Source organism: Lathamus discolor, chromosome 4, assembly GCF_037157495.1.
Source record: "Lathamus discolor isolate bLatDis1 chromosome 4, bLatDis1.hap1, whole genome shotgun sequence".
Classification (NCBI taxonomy): domain Eukaryota; kingdom Metazoa; phylum Chordata; class Aves; order Psittaciformes; family Psittacidae; genus Lathamus; species Lathamus discolor.
Genome location: NC_088887.1, coordinates 23,081,784 through 23,105,169, shown reverse-complemented (window position 1 = coordinate 23,105,169; position 23,386 = coordinate 23,081,784). Strand labels below are relative to the sequence as shown.

The 23,386-nt window shown below is 40.9% G+C and overlaps 1 protein-coding gene across 5 annotated transcripts in view; it reads right to left on the bottom strand.

Annotated features, from left to right (window-relative positions):
* Positions 1-809: 809 nt before the first annotated feature.
* The window catches only part of GRAMD1C (GRAM domain containing 1C), a 53,658-nt gene continuing 31,081 nt past the window's right edge, over positions 810-23,386 (bottom strand). For 2 of the 5 annotated variants that reach the window (XM_065676710.1, XM_065676708.1), the window contains exons 7-18: positions 22,077-22,195; positions 20,865-20,985; positions 16,474-16,636; positions 9,680-9,826; positions 8,810-8,928; positions 7,704-7,846; positions 5,925-6,028; positions 5,070-5,249; positions 3,977-4,034; positions 3,372-3,482; positions 2,417-2,522; positions 810-1,048 (exon numbers count right to left, since the gene is read on the bottom strand). In XM_065676710.1, the coding sequence (XP_065532782.1) occupies positions 971-1,048; positions 2,417-2,522; positions 3,372-3,482; positions 3,977-4,034; positions 5,070-5,249; positions 5,925-6,028; positions 7,704-7,846; positions 8,810-8,928; positions 9,680-9,826; positions 16,474-16,636; positions 20,865-20,985; positions 22,077-22,195 (1,449 nt within the window). In that variant the 3' untranslated portion in view covers positions 810-970. The remainder of the gene's footprint in view (positions 1,049-2,416; positions 2,523-3,371; positions 3,483-3,976; positions 4,035-5,069; positions 5,250-5,924; positions 6,029-7,703; positions 7,847-8,809; positions 8,929-9,679; positions 9,827-16,473; positions 16,637-20,864; positions 20,986-22,076; positions 22,196-23,386) is intronic. The other 3 variants (XM_065676709.1, XR_010612185.1, XM_065676711.1) reach the window with 3 other exon arrangements.

Genomic DNA, 23,386 nt, shown 5'->3' with positions numbered 1-23,386 from the left:
GCTATACACATGGGCAAAGTAGGACCTTCTCATTCAGATGGAGAAAATCCATCTTTTTACTCTGAAGTTCCCCCCAGTTCCAAGCAAGGGAGGACTTGCTAAAATCTGCCAGTGCTACACCCCAGGTGCAGCCAGAACTCAGCTGTTTGCATCATTGCAAGACAGACCGAGCACCTCACCAACCAGCACTGCCCTAAAATGATGGTCTGAGCTCAGAGGGATGCTGCTGCTTCCCTGGCTTGCAATTTCAGTTTTCATCTCCCTTCTTTTTACCAGCCCAAGGAAAAGGTGTTTCATCACCAGTGGGCACAAACCACGCGGAAGAGCTGAGGAGCAGCTCTTGGAGGGAAAATACCGAGGGCTGAGATTTCTCTGGGAGAACTAGAAACATATGGCAGAAGGCAGACTGCCAAAGCTCACGGTATGCGAGAGATTATCAAGCACTTTCCTGTTTAGTTAATTAATCTTGAAAATATTCATCCTTCAAGACTCTGACTTGTTTTACCCTGTGGCTAAAAAAAGCACAGAGATCCTGTGGCTGTGAAACCATGACCTGTTTTTTCCTCCAAAATGCTTTCAATCCACAGTCACTTTTTAAATTGGCATAAAAAGCTGTGATTTTATTAAAGGGAAGCCCAGCTCTCTGCTCTCCCCCTCTCCAAACTCTGCATATCTGGTAATCAGCGGTACCACTGCCCTCACTCACTCACCAAGCAATCCGAGAGCTCTGTGCTGCTGGTAAGCGAGGCTTACCCTGTGGTAGAGGGCTGGCAGGAGAGACAGGTCACCAGGCTACAGGAATGCAGAACTTCTTTCAGAAACCTTTATTCTGTGCAGCTTTTCAGCCAAATAATAAAGAGTCCAAAGGTAACATTTGCAATCCCTACCCCGTAAGTCCTCACACATACACACACATACACACACACACATCTGTTCTTCCAACATCCTGAATGGAAAGCTGATGTGGGTATTAACTCTCAGTCTTGCCACTCTGTGTCCTGTTCAAGTGGTCAAAGCTTCTTTGGAGCACGGAAAGGGAGCTCTTTAGCTGTGAAGATACAACCATCATAGCCCCCCCAATTACTTAAGTTAGTCTTCTGCATGGGTGAGTGCTATCGAGAAAATAATGTCTCCCCCCTTTTCTTTTAAAGATTTCATGCAATTTCCTCCTCCCTGTTTCTATAAACAGTTGGCTTACTGTGCTCTCCCTAACAGCTATACTCTGTGCAGTTTATAAATACTAACAGTCCAGTACGATAAAGTCTCAACACCTCACCAGACAACAGTGCAGAACATAAGCCACCCCACTCATTTTTAGTCATAGTTAATGCTCATACCAAATGCTCTAAGGAATGTAGCAGCAAAGCATTAATTTATGTTTAATACCTGGCCCTCACAGTGCATTTTGGTACACAAAATGTGTTCAAATTATTGACAACCCTCACAAAACACAAGGTAACAGGCACTAAGATGCATCATGATTTCCAGACTAAAGTGTTACTTGGGATGAAAAAGGTGGTTGGATTCTCACTTTTAAGGTTGTTTTTTTTTTTTTTATTCTTTTTACACTGTGTGTTCAAAAAGCAGCTTAACACTTCAGAATTAGGAATTGTTCATGTAGTAACCAAAGAAAATGAAAATGGCATGGGAATGAAATTAATTTCTACTGTGAAATTTCCAGCATTCATAAGCCTTTTCAAGCTCTGATCAAAATAGTTAATAGATTAAGAACAATTTCCTGTGCAAAGACACCTCTGAACAAGGAGAATTAAGAAGTGGCTTCTTTTTCTACCTTTAGTGTGTGGGAGAACACAGCGCAAAGAGGTACGTGTGAACTCCATCCCAGCTTTCCTAATCTAGTAATTTGTTCTGTCACATTTTAAGATTTACCAAAAGAACTTAAAATCAGAACATGCAGAAGTAAAAAACAAAGTACCAAAGTACAAATTTATTGTCCTTCACTTACTGAGTTGAAAACCCAGCCTAGGGGTTCACGAGTCCTGGACTTCAGGATCAGAGAAATACAACAGCATTCAGCAACCTTGCTATTTTTTTAGCGCTTGTAGTATTTAAGAGCCTGGAAATGTCAGTTACTGAGAAGGATTAACTCCACAGCTGTGGAGCCTCTCAGAAACATATGGTCTATAGAATTTATTTATTTTTCACTGGAGATTAGGTGGCCCTGTGATACCAAAGCTAACTGAAGCTCTTACCAGTATCTAGAGTATTAATGAGGAGCAAAGCCAGGATAAACCTGAATGAAGAAACCCCGTAACAAGGTGACCAACTACTTAATATTATGGTTTGAGTCTTCTTAGAAAAGAGGATATTTTGAATTACTGTAGTCTTTGCTTTGTCATGATTCAGAACTGCATCAACAAACAAGAGTATCACCAGGAAAGACTGGCAGACATACCTGCTCAAGCATTTCAATTGAGTCTCTCAAAACTCCCTTCACGTGTTTAACCTGTTCCTTATCGTACTGAGGGATCTCCTCTTTTGATACCATTTCTGGGGATATGCTGAAAGAGATTAAGATTAAACCAGAAATATGAAACAAGCACCTCTCACGCCTTTTTAAAAGCTACTGCTCTTTGCCACCATTGCTCTGCCACTGCTAAAAGCACCCTTTTCCAAAAGCCATTTAAAAATCTGCCTGCAGTTGAGTTCCAATCCCTCTTGCCTTGGAGATGCTACCTCAGACCTTCACAGACAACATCCACCAAAATCAAATGTCCTCACATTATGTCTACAATGCAAGTTCACACACTTCAGAGGACAAGGTCTTTCCTATGAAGCCACTTTAATCAGTTCCAAGTGATTATTCCAAGAGGTCACCACACTGCTTCCATACTCAAAATCAAGTTATATTTTTTCAACTTGTTTGCTGATACCATATTTAAGAGAGGAAACAATATCGGAGCCTCTTCTGTGTGCCTGAACACAAAAGGCACATAACATGGAAGTTTGAGGGGGAAAGGAGGTTTAGCAGGAGACTCACAGAAAGAGACTAAAAAGCTAAAGTGAATCTTCAGTGTTACATTTGAGATCACGCCAGTTCACACATGATGAAGCGAACACTTTGGTTCTCTGATCAGCACTATGACATTCTCAGAAGATGAGTCACACAGCAGGGTGATAAATGCAAGCAATGGTTAACACTCCCCAGAAAACAACTTGCCAAAGGAGAAATTTATTACAGCAAGGTGCAGTCAGACATGTCACTGGATATCAGCACACACCACAGAAAAGCAGGAAGCACCAGCAGCTTTCGAAAACTTACCACTGAGTTTCATTGCTTAAAATTTATTTCTTTAGATCAAATTCTCACATAAGCTGTGAAGAAAGCAAAGACTGTGAATGCAACTTACTTCAAAGAGCTTTCTTCCTGAAGCTGGACATGGTAGAGGGACTGAGCTGCATGCTCTATTTTTGACAGTTTGAGAAACAGTGTTATATTCAGCAAGACCAAGAGCAGCAAGCTGCAGAGAGAAGAGAACAAAAATCAAGTCCGGTAACAATTTCAGTTGCAACGCTACAGAAACATGATCTTGGCTAAAAACAGGTAAGAAAAGAGAATCCTTCTGAGAGCCAAAAAATGCGTGGGGCAGCACTATACTGAAAATAAAGATCTGTCCAAAGAATTCTTAGCAAGTAGCATTAAGATGTGTAATGGCAACTAATAAGAACGACAAGTGTCTCCTCCTGGATCTTTTAAGATTAGGAATTAGTAAATTCTACACTTCTTGGGTTTTTTTAGGATTAGACCTAAGTAAAGCTGCAAGGTAGATTAGTTTGGCAAGTCAGCATTTTAATTCCATGTGTCACTTAAGACAATCCACTCCCCTCCTATACCTGAGTGCTCCATTCAAATTATCATGCTACATGCAATGTTAACATACAAGTGAGGTACAGACAGATAAAAGACCAAGATGAACTTGAGTCAAGCCACATTTTAATGCAAACGAGTACTTACAAGACACTCATTACTACAATGATGGTGGTGGTCCTACTTACAGCATCTCTTTTCCTTCCTATAAGGCATGGAAGAGAAGGAGGTTAAAAAGCAGCGAAGAACATTCCTAAAGGATGCCTGCAGATACATGTCAGTGCCCAGCATTTCACACAGAACAGCTCAACAGCTTCTGATGGAAAAAAATAACAGATCATGTGGGTGCAGAGGATCATCTCTATCATTCACCAAGGCATTTCTGCAGTCAGCTCAGACAAGTTGGCTGGATGGTAAGGCTCTTCCTTTGGGAGCAAGATTTCCCCCTACTCCAGTATGCCAGGGAGAACACAGCACTGGGGCATGTTCACATCAAACCTAGATAGCCTGAGAAACCTATAGCCTATTAGTAACACTCACACACACTGCTAGCCACACATAAGCAGATACAGGCTGCGAAGTGGCTCTTTTTTGCTTGTTCTTCTGCTCACATTAGTCTGAAAACCAGGGTCAAATAAAATACTCCTGCAATCTGTCTCATCCTTATTGACTTGGTATAAAGCAAGTCAATATATATCAGCTTGAAGGCAGCCTTTCAAAAGAATACCTGCTAGCCATCAAGCCACAGGGACCAGACACTAGTGAGACAGAAAGCATGCCAGTCCTCTCCAAATTGAGCTATCCCTCCCACCATGGGCAGGCCAATCTTTAAATGCAATTTCCTGTTTCCCTAAAACATACTTAGTATAGAACATAGTAAAGAACATGAGTTCCTTTCACCAATTTTACAGAAGTCACATTGAATTACTTTCTAATCCCACTTGATTTTCAATCCTATGCAGGTACAGTGTAGACATTTCAGGTGTTGGATGGTTTTTTTTTTTGTTTGTTTGTTTTAAAAACAGAAGGTGAGATTAGCTTTGTATTCATGAGATACTTATAAGTAATTATGCATGCTCCAAATCTATTTTATGCAGGCTTAAGCACACTGAGGCATTTGCTACCACACCGATTAGATAGACAGTGAAAGTAACATACACACAAGCGTTACTTTTGCAGTATTCTGAGTCAGTTTTATTGAACACACCTTCTGGAAAACACTTGATATAAATATTCCTACCTACTATGCTGCTCTGGGACTGTACTCCCATGTCACCAGAGGAGTGCTGGGAAGAGCGTTTGGGAAGTGATTCTGCCAGACTCCGGTGTAAAGTGCGTCGTCTTCGTCTCAGGGCAACTAATTTTCCAGTGTCTTCTATAGACTGATTAATTGCATATTCCTCCATTAGGAGATCTGATTCTGCAGTGGGAAAACAATACGTTACCCAACTTTCAAATGGAGAGCTGAAAAGCCTAGCGCAATTGTGAGATATGCAGGATGGCAGTGAGAGAGTAACTGCACCTTCCAGTAAACAAACATAAAAGCAGGTTATTGACATAAATTATGCCTTGACCTGTACCACCTGTTCTATTTGCCGGAGGGCACTTAGTACACTTTTCAGGTATGGTGTATGTTCTGCCTATGCAGGATTGTTTAATGGTATGCTTGACAGCAGTTGGAAGAGCACTTCAAGACACTGTTAGACTGTGAGCCTGCAGCTATGGCTGACCAGACTGGTAACAGACATAGCCAAGAAGCCTGAGGAGTGCCACTGCTTCTCTTCTCATACCCACAATCAAGGAAGTACTTAAAGACAGATACAGTTGAGAGTAACAGCTTTTCTGCTGCTCCTCATGTTTCCTTCAGAAAGCTATTATAACAAGATATACACAAGCCTTTTGTTAGCATTGAGCCACAAGGCTTCTTTTATACCCTGGAATTGGCAGATATGTTGACTACAGGAACTTCTGACTTCGAGGTTCCTTTGGTGTTGCCTTCTTTTCAAGCCATTCTTTAAAGAATCAAGTTTGACAGACATGAAAATATACATAGGAAAGGTAGCCACTTTACTCCAGCACAAAGAAAATGCCTCACCAAGTTGTTTGAAGTTTTCCTGTATACCTCCCCAGGTATTCTTCTCAATTACAGACTTGACAAGGCCCCAGGGCTGTTTTTTGTACTTCACTTCTGCAGAAACCCTAATAAACAGAATACAATAGTGAAAGAGTGCTCTTCTGGGTAGCACAGTGATAGAAATCTCTTATCAGAAGCAGGCCTCTAGCTTTTTTGTCCACAATCTGAAATACTAACTGCAATTGCCTTGGCTTTCCACCTGGACAGCAGCTACACTGAAGCAAAGTAAGACAGACAGTACCAAAGAGCACATATCTAGCTAAAGACTCAGATGTGAATGTCCATATTACAAGAAACATTTTGAACTACTTTCCTTCAGACTAGCAGAGAATTTCTCTCCTCTGAGTGATCGCGTCTTAACACACATTCAAAATAGGCTTCAGGCTTTCAGATCATGAAATCCTGAATTTATTCTGTGTGTGTATACATATGTATCATATGAGCAGTGCAATGGCAGCAGCTAAAATTCATCATCACCACTTATGTGCCAAGTGCTCAGATCCTACCCCAAAACTAAAATCTGTCTTTCTGTACAACAGAAGGGAAGTGACATTCCTCCTTTGCATTCCCCAGGTCAAGCTAATCAATAATGCTTCCAGAATAGAAATGGCACAGATTCCTTCAGAGTGTTGCTTTTAAGAACTGAATGAATCCCAAAGCTTTTCACAAAGGACAAAAGGGTAGGCTGTGATTTTGAGCTCTTTAAGTCAAGAACATACCTTTTTTCAACGCTTTCAAATAATTACCCAAATCAATGTAAGCCCACTGTGTTTCTAGTCTAATAAAACAGCTTCTTTCAAATAGCGTTTCTGAACCATTTTAAACATAGTATAATAAAGCCAGCTGTAACACCACCACGCACCTTCTGTTCTATACATGCATGCTCTGTGCACCATATTGAAATCTAGGTTTTCGGTCTTACCCTGGGGTTGCCATGTGTCTCAGATAAAAAAAAAAAAGCACAGCCCTCAGAGGAAGAGTGACTCTTGAAAAAAAAAAAAAAAATAAAATCATTCAGAACAGGACCTTTCTTCCTTTCTTCTCCCAGTAGAGAGAGAGAGCCTTCAACATGTGTATAGCCTGAGAGAAGCCAGAGCAAAATTCAGGCTTCCTACCTTTCCTGGGTACTGATGAAGTTTGAGATAAAACAGAGGCAGCACAAGAAAGGATAATATAGTCAGAAAGTCACATAAATATCTGAAGGGATCAAGTTTCACATTAAGCATGTTTTTAACAAATGGAAGAGAAAAGAGAAGTGCCTTTTAAGACTCCCATATCTAGGTAGAGCTTAATAATGAAGTCTGATTCACTTAAGTACCCTCCCTTCAAAAGCAGGTACATTTCCATCTTCTCTGTACCTTCGTATGAAACTGTCCTCCTCTGCAGGCCCTTAACAAGGATATCTGGGAAACTTTGTAATAAAACATCACAACTTCAATTTTTCCCCACTCACACAGGTGCACTTAAAAATTCAAGGCCGATCAGAACCCAGTTCAGCCTTGGAGATGAGATCTATGCCTCACAGAGTAAGAGTTCATTTCTCACTACATTAATGAAATCTAAATACAGCATACATGTGACAAGAAATAAACCAAGCTTACTTTTCAGAAGAGATCCCTAACTTCAAGAGAAGCTGACCTTCTCTATGCTGTTGGCAGATCTTTAGAGAAGCACACTTCATCAACCTGTAACATAAGTGTCTCGGCTTCTCCCCTCCCACTGTGCACCACTCAGCCTCACCGTAATCGACACTTGTGACTGGACGTGCGGCTGATGCAGTATCTATTCACAGTGTAGAAATAATCATGGTAGGGGACATCATGGGTCAGCACCTCCGCATCCACCTGGTAAGACTGACCTTTCTGGCTTTGCTTATGCAGGATCTACCATAAAAGAAAATAAGAAGGTATATTCATGGTACCTGTTTGGCTCCTCCCCTCCCGCCCCCCCCCCCCCCCCCCCTTCAGCCTGAATTCCTTAGGCTAGATCAATAACTTCAAGTGAAGTAGAGCAGGGAGAAAGCCTGAACAACCACAATAAAAAAGTTACTAATAGGAAGTATAGATGGGGTGGGAAAGAGAAGATGCCTCACTATGCAACAGTATTTCCCCACTGCCATTTTAAGTACCAGATGCAAGGCTGGCCACTGACTCGTGACCACAGCTGCTCTTTGAGACTGATCTATGAGACCTTTCTCAAAGCATAATTACAGAATGCTTGAGATTGGAAGGCACCTCTGGTGGTTATCTTGTCCAAGGACCCCGCTCAAGGGCCATCCAGAGCTGGTTGCCCAGGACCAGGCTTCCCAGTATCTCCAAGGGAGAGATGCCATAACCTCAATGGACAACCTGTTCCAGTGCTCTGTTACCCTCACTCTCTCTTCAGATACTTATAGACACATTGTAAGATCACCCCTGAAGCCCTCTCCAGGCTTAACAGCCCCAACTCTCATCCGCTTCCCATGAGATGCTCCATTTCCTTAATCACTTTAGTGGCCCTTTGCTAGACTCTTTCCATCTCTCCTGAAGAGCCCATAAGTAGACACTGAAAGCATTTCATTGCATCTTTTCAGCCCTAAATTCATAAGAGACATTAATACTTCTGCCCACAAAGTCTGCAGCAGAAGCTTACAGCCACCTGTAAAGGCAGAAAGCCTCTCTGATTTCATCAGCATTTACTCACTAATGGTGAGAGGCAGCAATCTACCTTAGAGATGCTACCTTTAAACTGCAGATGCACTGCAGCTCACTGAACTCTAAACTGCGGTCAGCTCTCCAACAGGCTGTACATCTGACCTCTCCCTTGCATTAAAGGACACCAGACAGACACACACATGCACACAGTACCTGCTTTTCAGTTGCAGTTGTGAACTTCCCACAGAGTGGATTGTTAATCGTTACAGTGTACGTCAAAGTCCTCAACTGATTGCCATTGGAATCTCTATTCCAAGGGGTTGATACTGCATCTAGATGAGAAATTATGCAAAACCTCACATGTAGGTTACCTAAAAAGCATTATCTCTGCCTATTCACATCTTAACAGTTTAAGAACAGTGGTGGGGAAAGAGGCAGAAAACAGATTCCAAATGGGTGTGGTGTTTGCAGGAAAAGTGAAAACTGTAGTTCACTGATGAACAAAGGTGAAGCACTAAGTGGCTGAACCTGGGTCTACTGAAAGAGACCTGAGGGTGCAGAGAAGAGTAAGCAATTAAACGAAAATATGTCACTTTTGGCACTTGGCTTTCCAAGCTGACACTGAATAAATATTATTACCCTTTTTGATTTCTGTTCATATGGTATCAATGAGTAAAGTTTACTCATCCAGAAAATTAAAGCCTGTTAGTATCTTTTAGGAGGATACAGTTATCTTGCCCCTGTGCCAGCCCTGCATGTTTCACTATTTCTGGAACACAATGTAATCAGAAATACCCCACAGATTGCATCTCTGTAACAGACAAACCCAAATTCAGCCATTAGGGTGCAGTTTTGCAGTACACTGAAATGAGGTTTTTACACTGAAGTATAACTGATCTACAAATCTATGGAAACAACAGGCTAGCTTTAAATAACCCCTCTCATAGTAAAGCTTCAAAGCTCCAAAATTCTTTTTATGCAATGAGAACCTTAGAATTCAACTTAGCCCTATTTAATATTTCTCAGAGTTTGAAATTTTCAGGGTAGTTTGCAACACAGGCAGAAAGGAGAAGAGTGCATTACCTACTATACTCCTGGAATTGAGAAACCTCTGCATGAAGTGAGAATTGGTGAAAAGGATTTCAAACATCTTGTCTGCAGTGATATGGAAAACTCTGTTTATAAAAAGTCTCCCATAGAGATCATTCTCAGAGACAGTCTCCTTCACTGCTAAGGAAAGGCAGAGAGGTCACGTTAAGAATGGAACAGTATTATGAAGAAACTTTATAATATTCTAAGCTTTATTACAGCTCAAATCCTTCCCAAGCTTGCATCAGCATTTGTTTCTCACTCTCAAAAAAACAGTAATGACAGCAGCACATGATTTGGTAAGTAGGCTGTCTTCAGAAACAAAGTCCAGAATTGATTTTCAACACCACTCCCCCATTTCCCTGTGCAAACTTAAAATGATAAATCAACATCACAAGGTCCCATCCTTTTAGTTTTGCCTTCAGTATTCTACTAATCCTACTATAAGAATCATTGTGGAAGACAAAATGTTAGCACATAATCTTCATTCATATGCATGCCTATTATAGGAAGGATACATGCATAGCAAGCAGGACAGTAAAACTATACTGGCTTTCTTACTTGTGGCGAGTTTCAGAATTCTGCTTTTAACATCTGTAATGTTAATAGTGTTCACAGTCTAAGAGACCAGGTAAACTCCCATACAGTTCTTCCCTCCATACCTAATCATAAGAGCAATGCAAGAGGTTCCCTGCTCCATTTTGCAGTCCTGAAAAGTGCACCAGGATTGCCATCCCCAATTCAAAACCTGCGACAAGCACCCCAGTGGCATTCTGTGGCTGCAGCACTGACCTTTGCTATTTTTCTCCTTGTTGGCTGCTGGCATGACTCAGCTTTGTGGTCATCTCAGCCACTCTTGCAGGGTATAAGGGACAGAATTATGATCCTGGAGGGCAAGCAGTTTCCTATGCCAACCCCAACTCAAGCTGCTTATGCTTTAGAAGGAAGTCCATCCTAAGGTATTATTACCAAAACCAAACAAACCCCCACACACACCCATGTTACTGAAACAAAACAAAATGCCTGAAAGCAAATCTTGTGGGAGCCAGATGGAAGTCTGGCTAACCTTTCAACTGATAGAAATGAATGTTCAGAGCTGGCAAAGGTCAGTGCTAGCCACCAATGCAAAGCTAGCCTGAATATCAAGCTATAGCTCCTATAAGCTAAGATTACAGCACTTAAAATGTTACTGCTTAGTAGCAGCAGTCAGTATGGATGAATGCAAACACAGCAACTGAACACCACAGTCCCCCAGTGAAATCCAATTCTGACTGAGCAGACTTCCATTCTGGTGCTGCTTCTGGCCTGCTAGAAGTCCCTATTACACATCTGCCTTCAAAAAAGTTCTCTTTGACCTTCAGTGTAGGATTCCAAAAGCAAAGCATGACTGCCATATTTTTGTGCTTGCACAAGAGAAAGACTTCCTTCCCATGCTATGTTCTGCTTATGCAGTTACAATTACAAGGGGCGACAGAAAGCAAGCATGCATTTTAAGAGATACATTTAATCAGCCAATATGCAGTCATTACATGCCAGAATACAGATTCTGCTGTGCTGAAACATTTTGTGGGAAGCCAGAAATTCAGCCTGGCTTTTCAGCTTATGTTCACTGTATTTCCTCTTGGAGCTGAACCCAATTCCAGCCAAATGCAGACCAAGTGAACTGTAAGCTTGACCTCAGCTAACAAGACCTCAACATTATAGACCTCTCTTTCAGAGTTCACTCTCCACTTCCTTTCACTAAGAGATAGGAAGCTTCAGATACTGGTGTTGGCATCCTCTTTGCCTGCTGCTCATCAGCTAACATGCATGGAATCAGACACCAGGTAATTCAAACCTGGTTACTCTGAGTCTCACTCAGCTGGACCTTGACAGGCCCAAGGAATCTGTTACCACTTAAAAAAAATACAAAACCCCAGACACATGACCAAGCCACTGTACATCAGATAAGCTCTGGCAGCTATTTGTATATGTCTTAGCAAATACAAGATAATACAAGTCACCTTTGCCCCAGTGAGGCTCAGCTAAACTACACAACTTTACATTCACCTGAAACTCCTGAGGACAGCTACTATGTTTCTGATAATGCAAGGTAATTCAATAAGCCACAGCAACTTATGATATGCACAAAGCCCATACATTATTACCTTGATGTGCACACCTTGCTACTGAGATACTTTACTCTTCGAGCATGATGTCTGTCCTCCCTGTACTAAGTCTTAAGCAAGAGCATCCATGGGTCTATACAATATTCCTGTACAATATTTGTATCTAGTCATGCCTCTAATAAGGAATAGTCAATGAGTGCCAAGTGCATGAGAATATTATTGAGAAATATGTTTTTACTTGCTCTCAGCCCTTGGAACACACAAATTTTTAAAAATGGTGCTATTACATGAAGCAGTATTTTCAAAAAATCCAAGCTGAAACTGGGCTGACACATCAGGCCCATCAGCCACTTTGGATGCTGAGATTCAAACAGCTCTCGCCCAGGAAACCTAGAAAAATCTTCAATACAACAGGTCTGGAAGGTGCATGTATGTATGAATGCTGCTGTGAGTTCCACATCTGTGGAAGAAAGTTACTGCATACACCAGGAGATTGACAAACTTCAAGTCACTTTCATCTGGCCTTCTCAGAGTTTACCTGTAGGTGAAGCAGCAAGCAGGAACAGCAGCATAGCAAAGAATAACTGTACAGTTTACACGCTTGCAATTTAAACAGGATAGAAAGCTTCAACCACTTGTCTCTGCCACAAATGAATACGCCTGTTTGTCAACCATTTTAACTCACACAAAAATCTACCTTCCTTTTATTTACCTCAATACTAGAGCAACAGCAAGCATTTTACCTAGGACTGGCTTAGAAATACTGTTTATGAACAGAATGTTTTGTGCAGGTATCTAGATATCAGTCTTAACTCCTTAAACTTTAATGCTGTTCTAACACCTCAGCAGTATGCAATTATCAACCACTAATTCTCTTAGCCTGAACACATTTATAGATGAATTGGTGCTGCTGTCTGATAAGAGAACATAAGATTATTCTGACTTTAGTTTAGGACCCTAGGGACCCAGAAATCCAAAAGTAAACCTAAACTGAACCAGGGCACTCAGTAATGAGAGCAGCAAGCCTGTTCCCTCCCCCCACTATTACCTTGCACTTCATAAGGTCATTTTCATTGCTGCAAGACAAGATGTGAAATAATATCTGATCATAATATCATGATGCAGCAGTGACTGAGAGGTTTGAAAACATTTGCAACACAAAAGAGACAGAAAACTGGAAGAGGGGAAAGGGAGAGAGGGAAAAATGTTCTTAAAATTCCCGTAAACAGCTAACAGCTCAAAGTAAACACGTACCACAAGCAAATTAAGAAAGCTGAACTGATAAGAGCAGAGGCTATCAAACAAATTAATAACATGGTTGATTTTTCCACTCCACAGAGCTGGGGGAGGATCAGGAGAGAAAGAAGCATGCATGCAAATCTTGGCACTGTGAGGATTTCTGTGCCTCTGTGGGAGGTAAAAATTGCACACTGCACAAAAAAATATGCAGGCAGGAGCCTTTAACCATACACACCTGAAATCAAGTCAATAAAACCAGTTCCTGAAGTGAACATGTTCCAGACACCATCTATTTAATGACTGCATCAGCAATATTAACCATTATCAAAGAACTCCCCTAAACTTTAAAACACTAAAGACAAAATTAACTTGGGGAGTTACTGAGTATGAATTGTAACAATGCCAGCTTCTTCCAGTTCAGAAGATAAAAACCTCATGCCTTTAGATAACTCAACCACGTATCTTCCAAACCCCAAAGCAACAAGTAATTGTATTTATATATTCAAAATATACACTTCCAGTATTTTGATTAAAATGGCAACAAGATAACAGGGCCATTTTTTCCTTACATACACTGCACATCCAAAATCTCACATGGGGACGGGTATGTGCTGACAGGTGACCCAAAACCAAACAGGATTGAACTAATTTCAACCATCCTGTGTTTAAAATATTTTCTGCCCTTTATATACCCTTCTGCAAGAAAGGTCGGTGTACCCATCCCACAGCACTACAGCACAAGCAGTTATGCTCTCCTGCAGACCACATATTTAAGATGGTTATTAGTACAATACAGAAAGTCTCACAAAGGGGGTAAGTCACAAAGGGAATAAGGAATTTACCATGTCCTCATACACAGTAAAGCTTTCTAACACAAAAGACTGTTTCCTGCTTCCCCCTTTTTAATTTCCAAGTATTTTATGCTGCTAAACAGTCATTTAAAAAAACAACAAAACCAAAACACCAAAAAGCAAAGAAAAAAACCCCAACAACAAACAAACAAAAAAAACCCCAACAAGAACAAACCACACAAACCAAAAAAAACACAACAAAAACCCCAAACTAAAACCTACATACAAGGGTCATGTGAGGAAATCCAGAATCTTCTGGCTCTGTTTTGGAAGTAGATACTCTATGCTTGACCTAAAAATTGTTTTCTGAAATTCAGAATCTAGACCTCAAAAACTAATTTTTAGCTCAGCCAGAAGTTTGTCATGGCTTGAGACTGATACTCCAGTTTATTAAACCAAACAAAAGCACTAAGATGCAAGTCAAAAGGCTCAGTGGTGCACAGCAAGATGCACATCCCCTGTTCCCAAGTAAGCAATGTGAGAATGACTTAGGGCAAGAGAAGAAGAGCTGCTAAGGCTCTGGCATTGCAGCTTTGGGTGTCAGCTGGACCTGCAGTTGGGAGTACAAGTCTTGAGCTTGCCCATCACCTTATTTGCCAGGACACCTCCACTGGCAGCCTGAACATGAGCCAGAGGACACAAGAGAAATTAATTGCATGGGTAAACCTTCGCCATGTGAGAAAGATAGCCTTATTTGCATGAAGGAATTCACCTTGCAAGAGTATGGGACAACTGCAATAGAAAACAGAGAAACAGAAGAAAAATATTCTAAGCATGAAGAAGGGAATCTGAAAGAAAAGATTAATGTTGTGGGACTAGAAAATCCTGCTCTGAATAAAAAAGACTAGTCTTGGGGGAGGGGAGGGAGAAATAAGAAAAGCAGCATGAAGTCAGTTCTCTCTTTTTTTTAAAGAGACATCTCCAGTTTAATATGCTCTATTTATTCAACATCACCAGTGCAGAAGTGATGGGGAATATTTTCTGCTAGCATTTAGGCAAACAGCAGTATGAAAGACAACAGGACCATTTTGCATCACTTTCACTGGAGACCTTTGTCACAAAATATAACCCAGAGACAGAAGAGAGACATGGTACTAAGAACAGGAAAACTGCAAGATACCCACAAGCAAGCACAGAAGCAGTATGGGTGAACAAAAGGAAAGTTAGATGAATATAAAGTATATCCTCAGCCAACAACCACAACTTGCAGGCAGCCAATTCATTCCATGACTCTGAAAGCTTTTCTGGACACCTCCGTGATTCCAACATCATGACACCTACAAGCAACTTCAGTTGCTAACTCTGAAAGGATGAGATGCAAAGTTTTTCAGCCGGATTAAGAACTGGCCTCAATTAACTGAACTCCTCTATTCCTGTCAACAGGCAACAAAAGCAAGTTAAGTTATCTCCTCACATACGAAAGAAACATGCAGCTGCCACTGGGCACACTGCTACTGTTGAGCTTTCCTGTCTGTCATTTGCACACCACCATACAACTTTGGAATCAATCCAGGTTGTGCACACCTCATTTCAAAGGCATTTACAGAGTTCAAGACTGGGATATTTAACAGAACATCCACCACAACTTAGTGAGCTGTTTGAACAACTATGGCCCTTTCGCACAGAAGTTTGCCAAGATAAGTGAAACACTCAACTTAGAGCAAGAAGTTGTCAGTGGTTAATGTGGGACCACAGAACGAGAACCCACAGACCACAGCACGAGTCTCTCTGTCATCCAGCCTAGGTAGAAGGCACAGTTTGCCCTTACTATCTCCCCAGGAGGTAGCAGAAATACTTATACCAAAACCACTATGAGACAAATAGCTATGCTTTTCTGTCCTATGGTGAGAAGGGGAAAGGAAGCTCAGAATAGCCAGGTTACAAGCGCTGCACTACTGTGGTCCAAGTTTCTCCTCATCTTATACTGTGTAATGACAGAGTTGAGGATGAGATATTAGGACCCATTAAGATACTAACTGTGCTGGAACACAAAGTATAATCTCCTCCAAGACACACATGAAAGTTTTTGCACCTTCAGACCAGATTTAAAATACACACAATACACTCCTGAAGTCTGAGAAGTTGTCTTGTCTGTGTTTTCGGTGAGTTCCTCAGTTTACCCCATCAGTAACACTGAAGCCCATATGCCTTAGGGAGAAGTGTAAAGAAGTGGGGGTGGGTAAATCTTTCAAAAACTGAAGAATGGTCAAAAATGTTTCCCAGCAGTTCCCAAGAAGTGAAAACAGAAAAAAATAAAATATTTGAAGTACCTGTGAGAGCATGAAAAGTGAGCAACCACCACCACATTGTCAAATAAACCATTTTTTATCTTTTTGTTTAAGCTGTTACCAACTCTCTAGCCACCAAAGGAGAAAAAGCAAAACCATAATTTGTTTTCATTCTAAACACCAGCAACTTTTTCTTCCTCCCCAGAAACTAAGTAAGATACAAAGATGCTGTTGCTACAATTCCGTGAAACAAATGAACAGCAAGTTTCATAATATCAGAAAGTTCTCTAACTTGCTCCAGAAGTGAGATGGACCAGCACCAGTCAGGTTGGCTTATAGATCCCAACTGCCAAAAGATTTACCTTCTTCACTGTCTGAGGCACTGCTTTTCTCTGGAGGATCTTCATTCTCATTCAGGTCCAAGGACTTTTCTAAAGACCTGCTCCTGACCAGCTTAACAGATTTTCTTTCTGAAGATGGAAGAGGACTCTTCTTTACCTCCTTCTCACTTGGGGACTCCTCCACCTTAAAAAACCAAGAGGAAAGAAAAAAAAAAGCATTTGTAATCAGAAGCCATTTAAAAAAAAGTTACCAAAGAAGAAAGCCATGTAAAAGCAGAAAAGTTCTATCTGCTCAATTACCACACAGTCAAACACTAAGTTCTCACTTTTCCACTGCCACAGCCTATCTCCCTTCCTCTGTTTCAAGTTGTCACTTTACTCTGGTAACAAGCAACAGAATTACTTATCTGTCCTGTTATACCAAAAGCTGCCTTAAAAAGGACTGTTTATTCCTCATCCAGTGCCCCTGCAACCACCTGCACAGTTTGGTGTCCTTCCCTGCATTGATGCATTTACATATTCATTAAACTAACACAGATTTTTTTACTTTTTATTGATCAGGTTATTTTTTTTTCCTGACAGTTTAGTCAGGGGTCCAATAATCTTGAGGGGAAGCACAGTGAAATAGACACTCAATCTTGCTAGTCGGGTTAAAGACAATAGAAAGGGCTTCTTCAAATACATAGCAAATAAAACTAACACAAGAGGCAATATAGGCCCACTGCTGAACGAAGTGGGTACCCTGGAGACAGAGGATATAAAGAAGGCAGAGGTGCTGAATGCCTTCTTTGCCTCTGTCTTTACTCCTGCAGACTCTCCCCGAGGGCCCTGGATTTCTATAGCCCCAGAAGGAGTCAGGACAAAGGAGGAGTTTGCTTTGGTAGATGAGGATTGGGTTAGGGATCAGCTATGCAAACTGGACATCTGGATTCTGTGATTCTGTGATTCTGTGACACGACCTCCCTTTTATCAGCAATTAGGTATCTGAAATTCCCAATTATACATTTGAAATGTGTTCTTATTTTGTAGAGCTCCATTACCCTTTGACAAAAAATTTTTAAAACACTGGCTAGAGCCATCCTACTGATAAAATGTTACTTCTCGGAAACAAAGCAACAGAGTACCATTTTGCCATCTCCAATAAGCAGGAAACCCCCAAAAACATGAGTCACTGAATCAATGATGCAGCTCTTAACCCTAAACTTTAAGAACTGGTGGCTAACCTTACATGCCATTGCATACTTCAAGAAGTAATTTCTAGCGGAACTGTATGCACAAGGTTTGTACATCTCCAAATGCCACCCAAAAAGCTTGGCTATGAGCATTAAATCATAGTTTTCATTCTAAATCTCTCCTCAAAGCTCCCATTGCCTCCAATGGAACAGCTGAAATCAGCAATATTACAGCCTCTATATGAAGTACTACACAGACCATAAAATAAGTAAGATCAGGCTTCCTTTATTGAGTAGCTCCAGTTCATCTGCAGTACACCATCATCCCTGCAGATTATTCAGCGCTGACTCAAAAAAGCAAGAGCATCCGTTACTTGAAAAGTCATCATGTACTTCCTGTACTTGGCTTTCTTCAATAAAGACCATCTACTTTTCTGTGCAACTGAGGAACATCAGCAGAAGGTGGGTGGCTGGGAAATAGGCAGGCATGAATTTAACTGCAGCATAAGCGGGCAGAAATACTCCCTCAAGGTCAAAAAACTGCATCAGAAAAGCAGATCAGTCAAGAAATGTTCCTATTGAAAAGAGCTACAATGCCTGAAATTACACTCAGTCACACAACAGGAACTAGGACAGAACCAACATTTCTATGTCAAAATACTCTGCCAATACAGATGGAAGACAGGAGCTAGCTGTGGTAAAACAGTCTAAAAATTGACATACAGATCCAGCTCAAATCTAAGGAGCCTGCATTGCGTTTTTATGATGATTAAGGATCTGGTGAACAAGTGGAGCCCCCACTAGCAGCATAACAGCAGCCTACCATGCCATGAGCAGAACAGGAATGTCAGGCTCATGTCAAAAGACAAGGGCAACAGCTCCTACAAAAAAGGATTTCATAATGTCAGGGCAGAGGAGACTGATGCTGAGGCCTTTGTAGTAACTCAAATTGGCTTTCTTAGGGTTTAAAGGTTACTTTATTTTTTGCAGAGGGATGTGGGTGGGCGTTTAGGTTTTTTTACGCTAAAGAGAAATGATTTTCAGATCTGTCAGGTGGAGTTGAAAATGTGTAATTTCTTCTTTCTGTATTATCTCCTGAGCTAGTCCAATACTGCTAATCTCTGTGCCAAGGCTTTTCTGGTTTTTAACCTGTGAACAGCAGGCTCTGGGACTGGAAGGCCTCCCTACAAGGAATGGAGAAAAAGATGGTTGCAAATACAGGTGAGAAGGTGGCTCCCACATTGAGATGAACTGCACTCAGAGAAGCAGATGAGCCATGACTGGTGTTACATACAGTTCTTCTTTTAATCAGCTATAGACAGCTACTGACAATACTTACTCCAAGACAGGCCAAGTCCTATAGCCAACCCCTCCATTAGTTCACAGCTTCCTCTGAAGAGAGCTTTGGGACTTATTTTGTCAATCAGAGCAGTAAAGGAGAGGTTAAGCATGTTTTCCTCCAGTCTTTGGAAGGTGTTAACTGTGTTTTGTTCCATCAGTGCAATGGTTTTGACAGATACATTCTAGAGCACTACCACCTCCTCCTACTGTCCCTGTGCTTCTACAAAATACGCTGTCATCCTGGGGCTGTGGAGAGAGCGTTGGCATTCTTGAGAAATACCAAGTGACACATATAGCTGAACACACTCATTATGTATTTTAGTTACGCTGAAACAGTAAACTAAACAGTTCAGTTACACATCTATCAAGACTGTGTTTTACACTATAATTAAAAGACTTTTTAAAGGCAGTTTATACAAGGGAGAATCCTAAAGTTTTTCCTTGCATACGGACCAAATCCCCAGGCATTCCTGCTTACCAATATGCTCAATTACATGTAGCACCTGCAAGAGACATCTCTGGATGTGGCACCCCATAGTTAAACAAAACACTTTTCCAGGCAGAGCAATTAGTTTTAAATGGCTTGTTCTTGTGCAAGTAGGACTTAAAAGTCCAAACCAAGGCTACCTGGGCAGATTTTTAGTTATCCTAAAGAGACCAAACTCCAGCAGCATCCACAGTCCTCCTAGGCCTCCCTTACATCTCTCCAAAAATCTGGTTTCATACTGCCAGGATTTCCACGAGGGACATCCATCACCCAATTAACTAAGCTTTTAACATCTGACAAATACCAGTCTTGTTTGTTGGGTACAAGTCTCTAGCCATTAACTTGGATTTTTGGCAGAACTATTTAAAGCCTGCTTAACCTCCAGATCAGTTTTAGCAAGTGACAAAAGCCAGAAGATTTACATGGCAGTAAAAACTGCTACAATCATCTACTTTCTTCCCTCCCCAAATTTTCCAAAGCAGAAACAGCAGTTAGGTACCCAACTCTACTGAAGTTTATAAGAAGTGCTTTACTGCTCTATCTGCTTTTCCAAGATCTTTGCCTTGCAGTGTCTGTTAGGAGAAAATGTTTGTAACCTTTCAGGACTACAGCTACATATGGCAACTGTGCTGGGCACTGTGCACACCTTAGATACTGCCACCAGTGCATTTGTACTCCCAAACAGAAAAATATATTCACAAAATTAGACAGTACTGAGTGAAGCATTCATGCTGGTAACATGTATTAACACAAGGCATTAAGGCAAAACTCATCTATATTATATGAAACATAGGGGTTCCCCTTCCTTTTTGAAACATTTCCAGATATTACAATTAAAAAAAAATGTTTCATATACTCATAACAGCAGACTAACTGATCTTTGAAGGCAAGGGTAATACAACATAAGTACCCTTCAATAAACCTCATGTATAGGAAAGAGAAGTATAAGAAGAGATACTTTATAAACAACTAATAGCACAAGCAAGAAAGCACCGTAAGCAAACAAAAGCATTACTTTCGTAAAGCACTTGGCTAAAAATGGTCCCTAGAAAGGTGGATAAAAAACAAAGTTAATTTTGTTTGGTTTTAGTAATAAAAACGCACCCCCCACAACAAAACGGCTTAAGCCTCAGTATTCCAGCCAGGTTATGCAGTGAATTAGTGACAAGACATTGCTGCAACTCACACAAGCAATATTCTTTTATTAACATTGATCATTTCTAAATTCAATAAATATTCCTGAAACCTGACAATACTCATCTTTTCTGATGTGAAAACTGCCTAGACTATTATGAATTCCTAAGGGCTTCTTTAGAAGTTAAAAGCTCATGCATCCTCCACTTATATAAGCATACACAAGTATATATGCTTATCAGTTACAAATAAGCAAGAAAGGCTGCGTCAGGACTTACTCCTGGCAATGTGTGTCTATTGAGTGACTCCCCTTCTGTTTGAAGCGTGGGTTCCCGAACTAAACCAATCATTTTAGGCAGTTTTTCATCCCTTTCTCCAGAATCTTCACAAATGCTGGATCTGTCCAAAGCAAGAAGGAAGATATTGTTGGAGATATAAGGTCTGAGAAATCTGAGAAAGCTTCTCGTGTGAGATTTTTGCATTTAAACAATGTCTGTTCAGCTAACTTCAAAAACTACCAACTCATTCTTCCCACATTCAGCTCATTAATCTCACAAGCCATTTTCCCCATGCTAACCACCTCTCAGAATGTTCAGCTTCTGACCACAAAGTTAGCAAAACCAAGTACAGGTGAATCACAGAGAGTGCATGCTGTAGAAAAAGAGGAAATGGAGATAGCCAAGAACAAACTTGGAAATAAAAGGTTTTAAGAAAGTTTAAGAAGATGTTTTTCCCCTACCCCCCTAATTCCAGAGTTGCAAAGTGATGCATTTTTATTACAGGAGGAAAAAAGAAAAAAGCTTGCAATTAACTTGGGGTTTTTTTTTTTTTCATTTTCTAGCAAACATACTCAGATAAGACCGTGTTGAAAAGAGACATAAATTACATTGTTTGGTTTTGTAGAGCCATACTTATTTACATACAGACACAAAAATTAAAGCCATAATTAAAGCAGTTCATAAGGCCAGGTAACTGTTCTAAAAAAATAATCCACATACAGTGAGATTATTCCAGCTTCCTAATTCAAGATGAGGACAACACAAAAATAAGCTAATACCTCAGACATCATAAGAATAAAGAAAAACAAGTGTTTCAGTCTCTGCATCAGAAAGTATCTGAACACCATGCGTAGCTCCATTCCATTCAGCCCTTCCATATTGTTGAAGGGCATACAGACCCTGACTAGGTATCTTAATGAGAAAAGGTTGCTATTTAAGCTATCCTGCTGGTATCCCCAAGCAGTTCCAAGGAGAACGAGGTCTTCAAATGTCCCTTCTCTAAGCACCTCAACTGTGCTCCTACATTTTAGACAATGAACACAATTAAGTTTTTATGGATGATCAGTTTATGCGATTTGGTTCTTTGCATCCTTTTACTATAGGCTTAACCTTTCCAGCAAGGCTACAGCAACACTTTGGAAACAGAATTTCTAAGACACAGGACACTGTTTCTCCCAGAGTGCTTCAATAAGCTTTATAGCCTCTCCTTACCGAGACTGCCCGTTGTCCTCAGACGATGAGTGGAAGCTCTCCATCTCCTCACTGTTCAGGCCCAGCTCAGAGCCATAGCTCTGGTGCACCAGCTGCCAGAATTCCTGCTTGGTCAGCCTCTGAAATAAAGCAGGCTAGTCAAGAACTACTGTATGGGACAATAAAGCACAGGAGGTAAACCAGAAGTCTGAGTTACACCACAGCCTTTAACCTCAATTCTGACAAGGACTGAAAGCATTTAGGTATCACATTTCAAGATTGGATTTCAGCATTTTGGGGAACTGTACTCCTGTCTACTTCATATTCCCAAACCACTGTTTGGGAAACACAGAAACCATATTCCTAAACCCGTTTTTTAACCAGAAATGTCAGACACAAGAAAAATGGTTACTCCAAGAAAACACACACTTGTAGCCATTACTCGCTTCTTCATGTGTCACCTGTGTTTTCACAGTGTTCCTGAAATTCAGTGTCTCTTGAATTTCACTCAGTACAGCACAAGACCAGTAACTAGAAGACAGCCAGGACTCCCTCTTTGATCTTGGACAAACTGCTTAATAGACACATGCCTGCTTCTCAGGACACTCAGAATGCCTTATGAACGGTGAGAAGTTAGCATTCCAGTCACTACCGTCTGTCTAGGTCTGCCACCAACTATCCACATTGCCAAGGTGGGACAGGAGAGCCTCACTTTGGACCACCACCAGAACTGCCTTTAAAGAAAAGTCGCTTTTGCTCAGTAACAGTATTACCTTGACTCACCACTAGCTACCCTCCTCTTTCTCTGTATAATCTCTGCCCTGCCCTGTGAACCCCCATAGGTACTGGGATATACTTAAATTCCCTCAAATCATCGGGAAAGTTAGGAAGTGAAAGTAGTATGACAAACTCATATCGGCAAAGTAAGCAACCAGTTTCAAAGGTTTCAAAGTCCACTTTGGATGTAAAGGGCTATAAAAACCAAAAAACAAAACAAACAAACAAAAAAAAAAAGAAAAGAAAAAGAAAAAACAGACAGGAGATACGGTTCTGGGATTTAGCAGCGCTCAGGGAGCAATACCAGCAATCTTAAAAGAGAGACACCATCCTGGAAAATGTGCCTCAGCCACAATCCATATTGATCAAGGGAACAGCACTGTGATAATGAGGCAGTTACACAAGTACTGCTTACTGCTTACTATGCGCATGAAATGATCGCATTAAACAGCCATGCATTATTTAAAGCGTTTCTAAGTGATCCTCTCCCCTCCCCGCTTCCACCTGTGGCGTGTTACACTACCCGCAGTGTTACACAGCGAGCAGCGCTGACC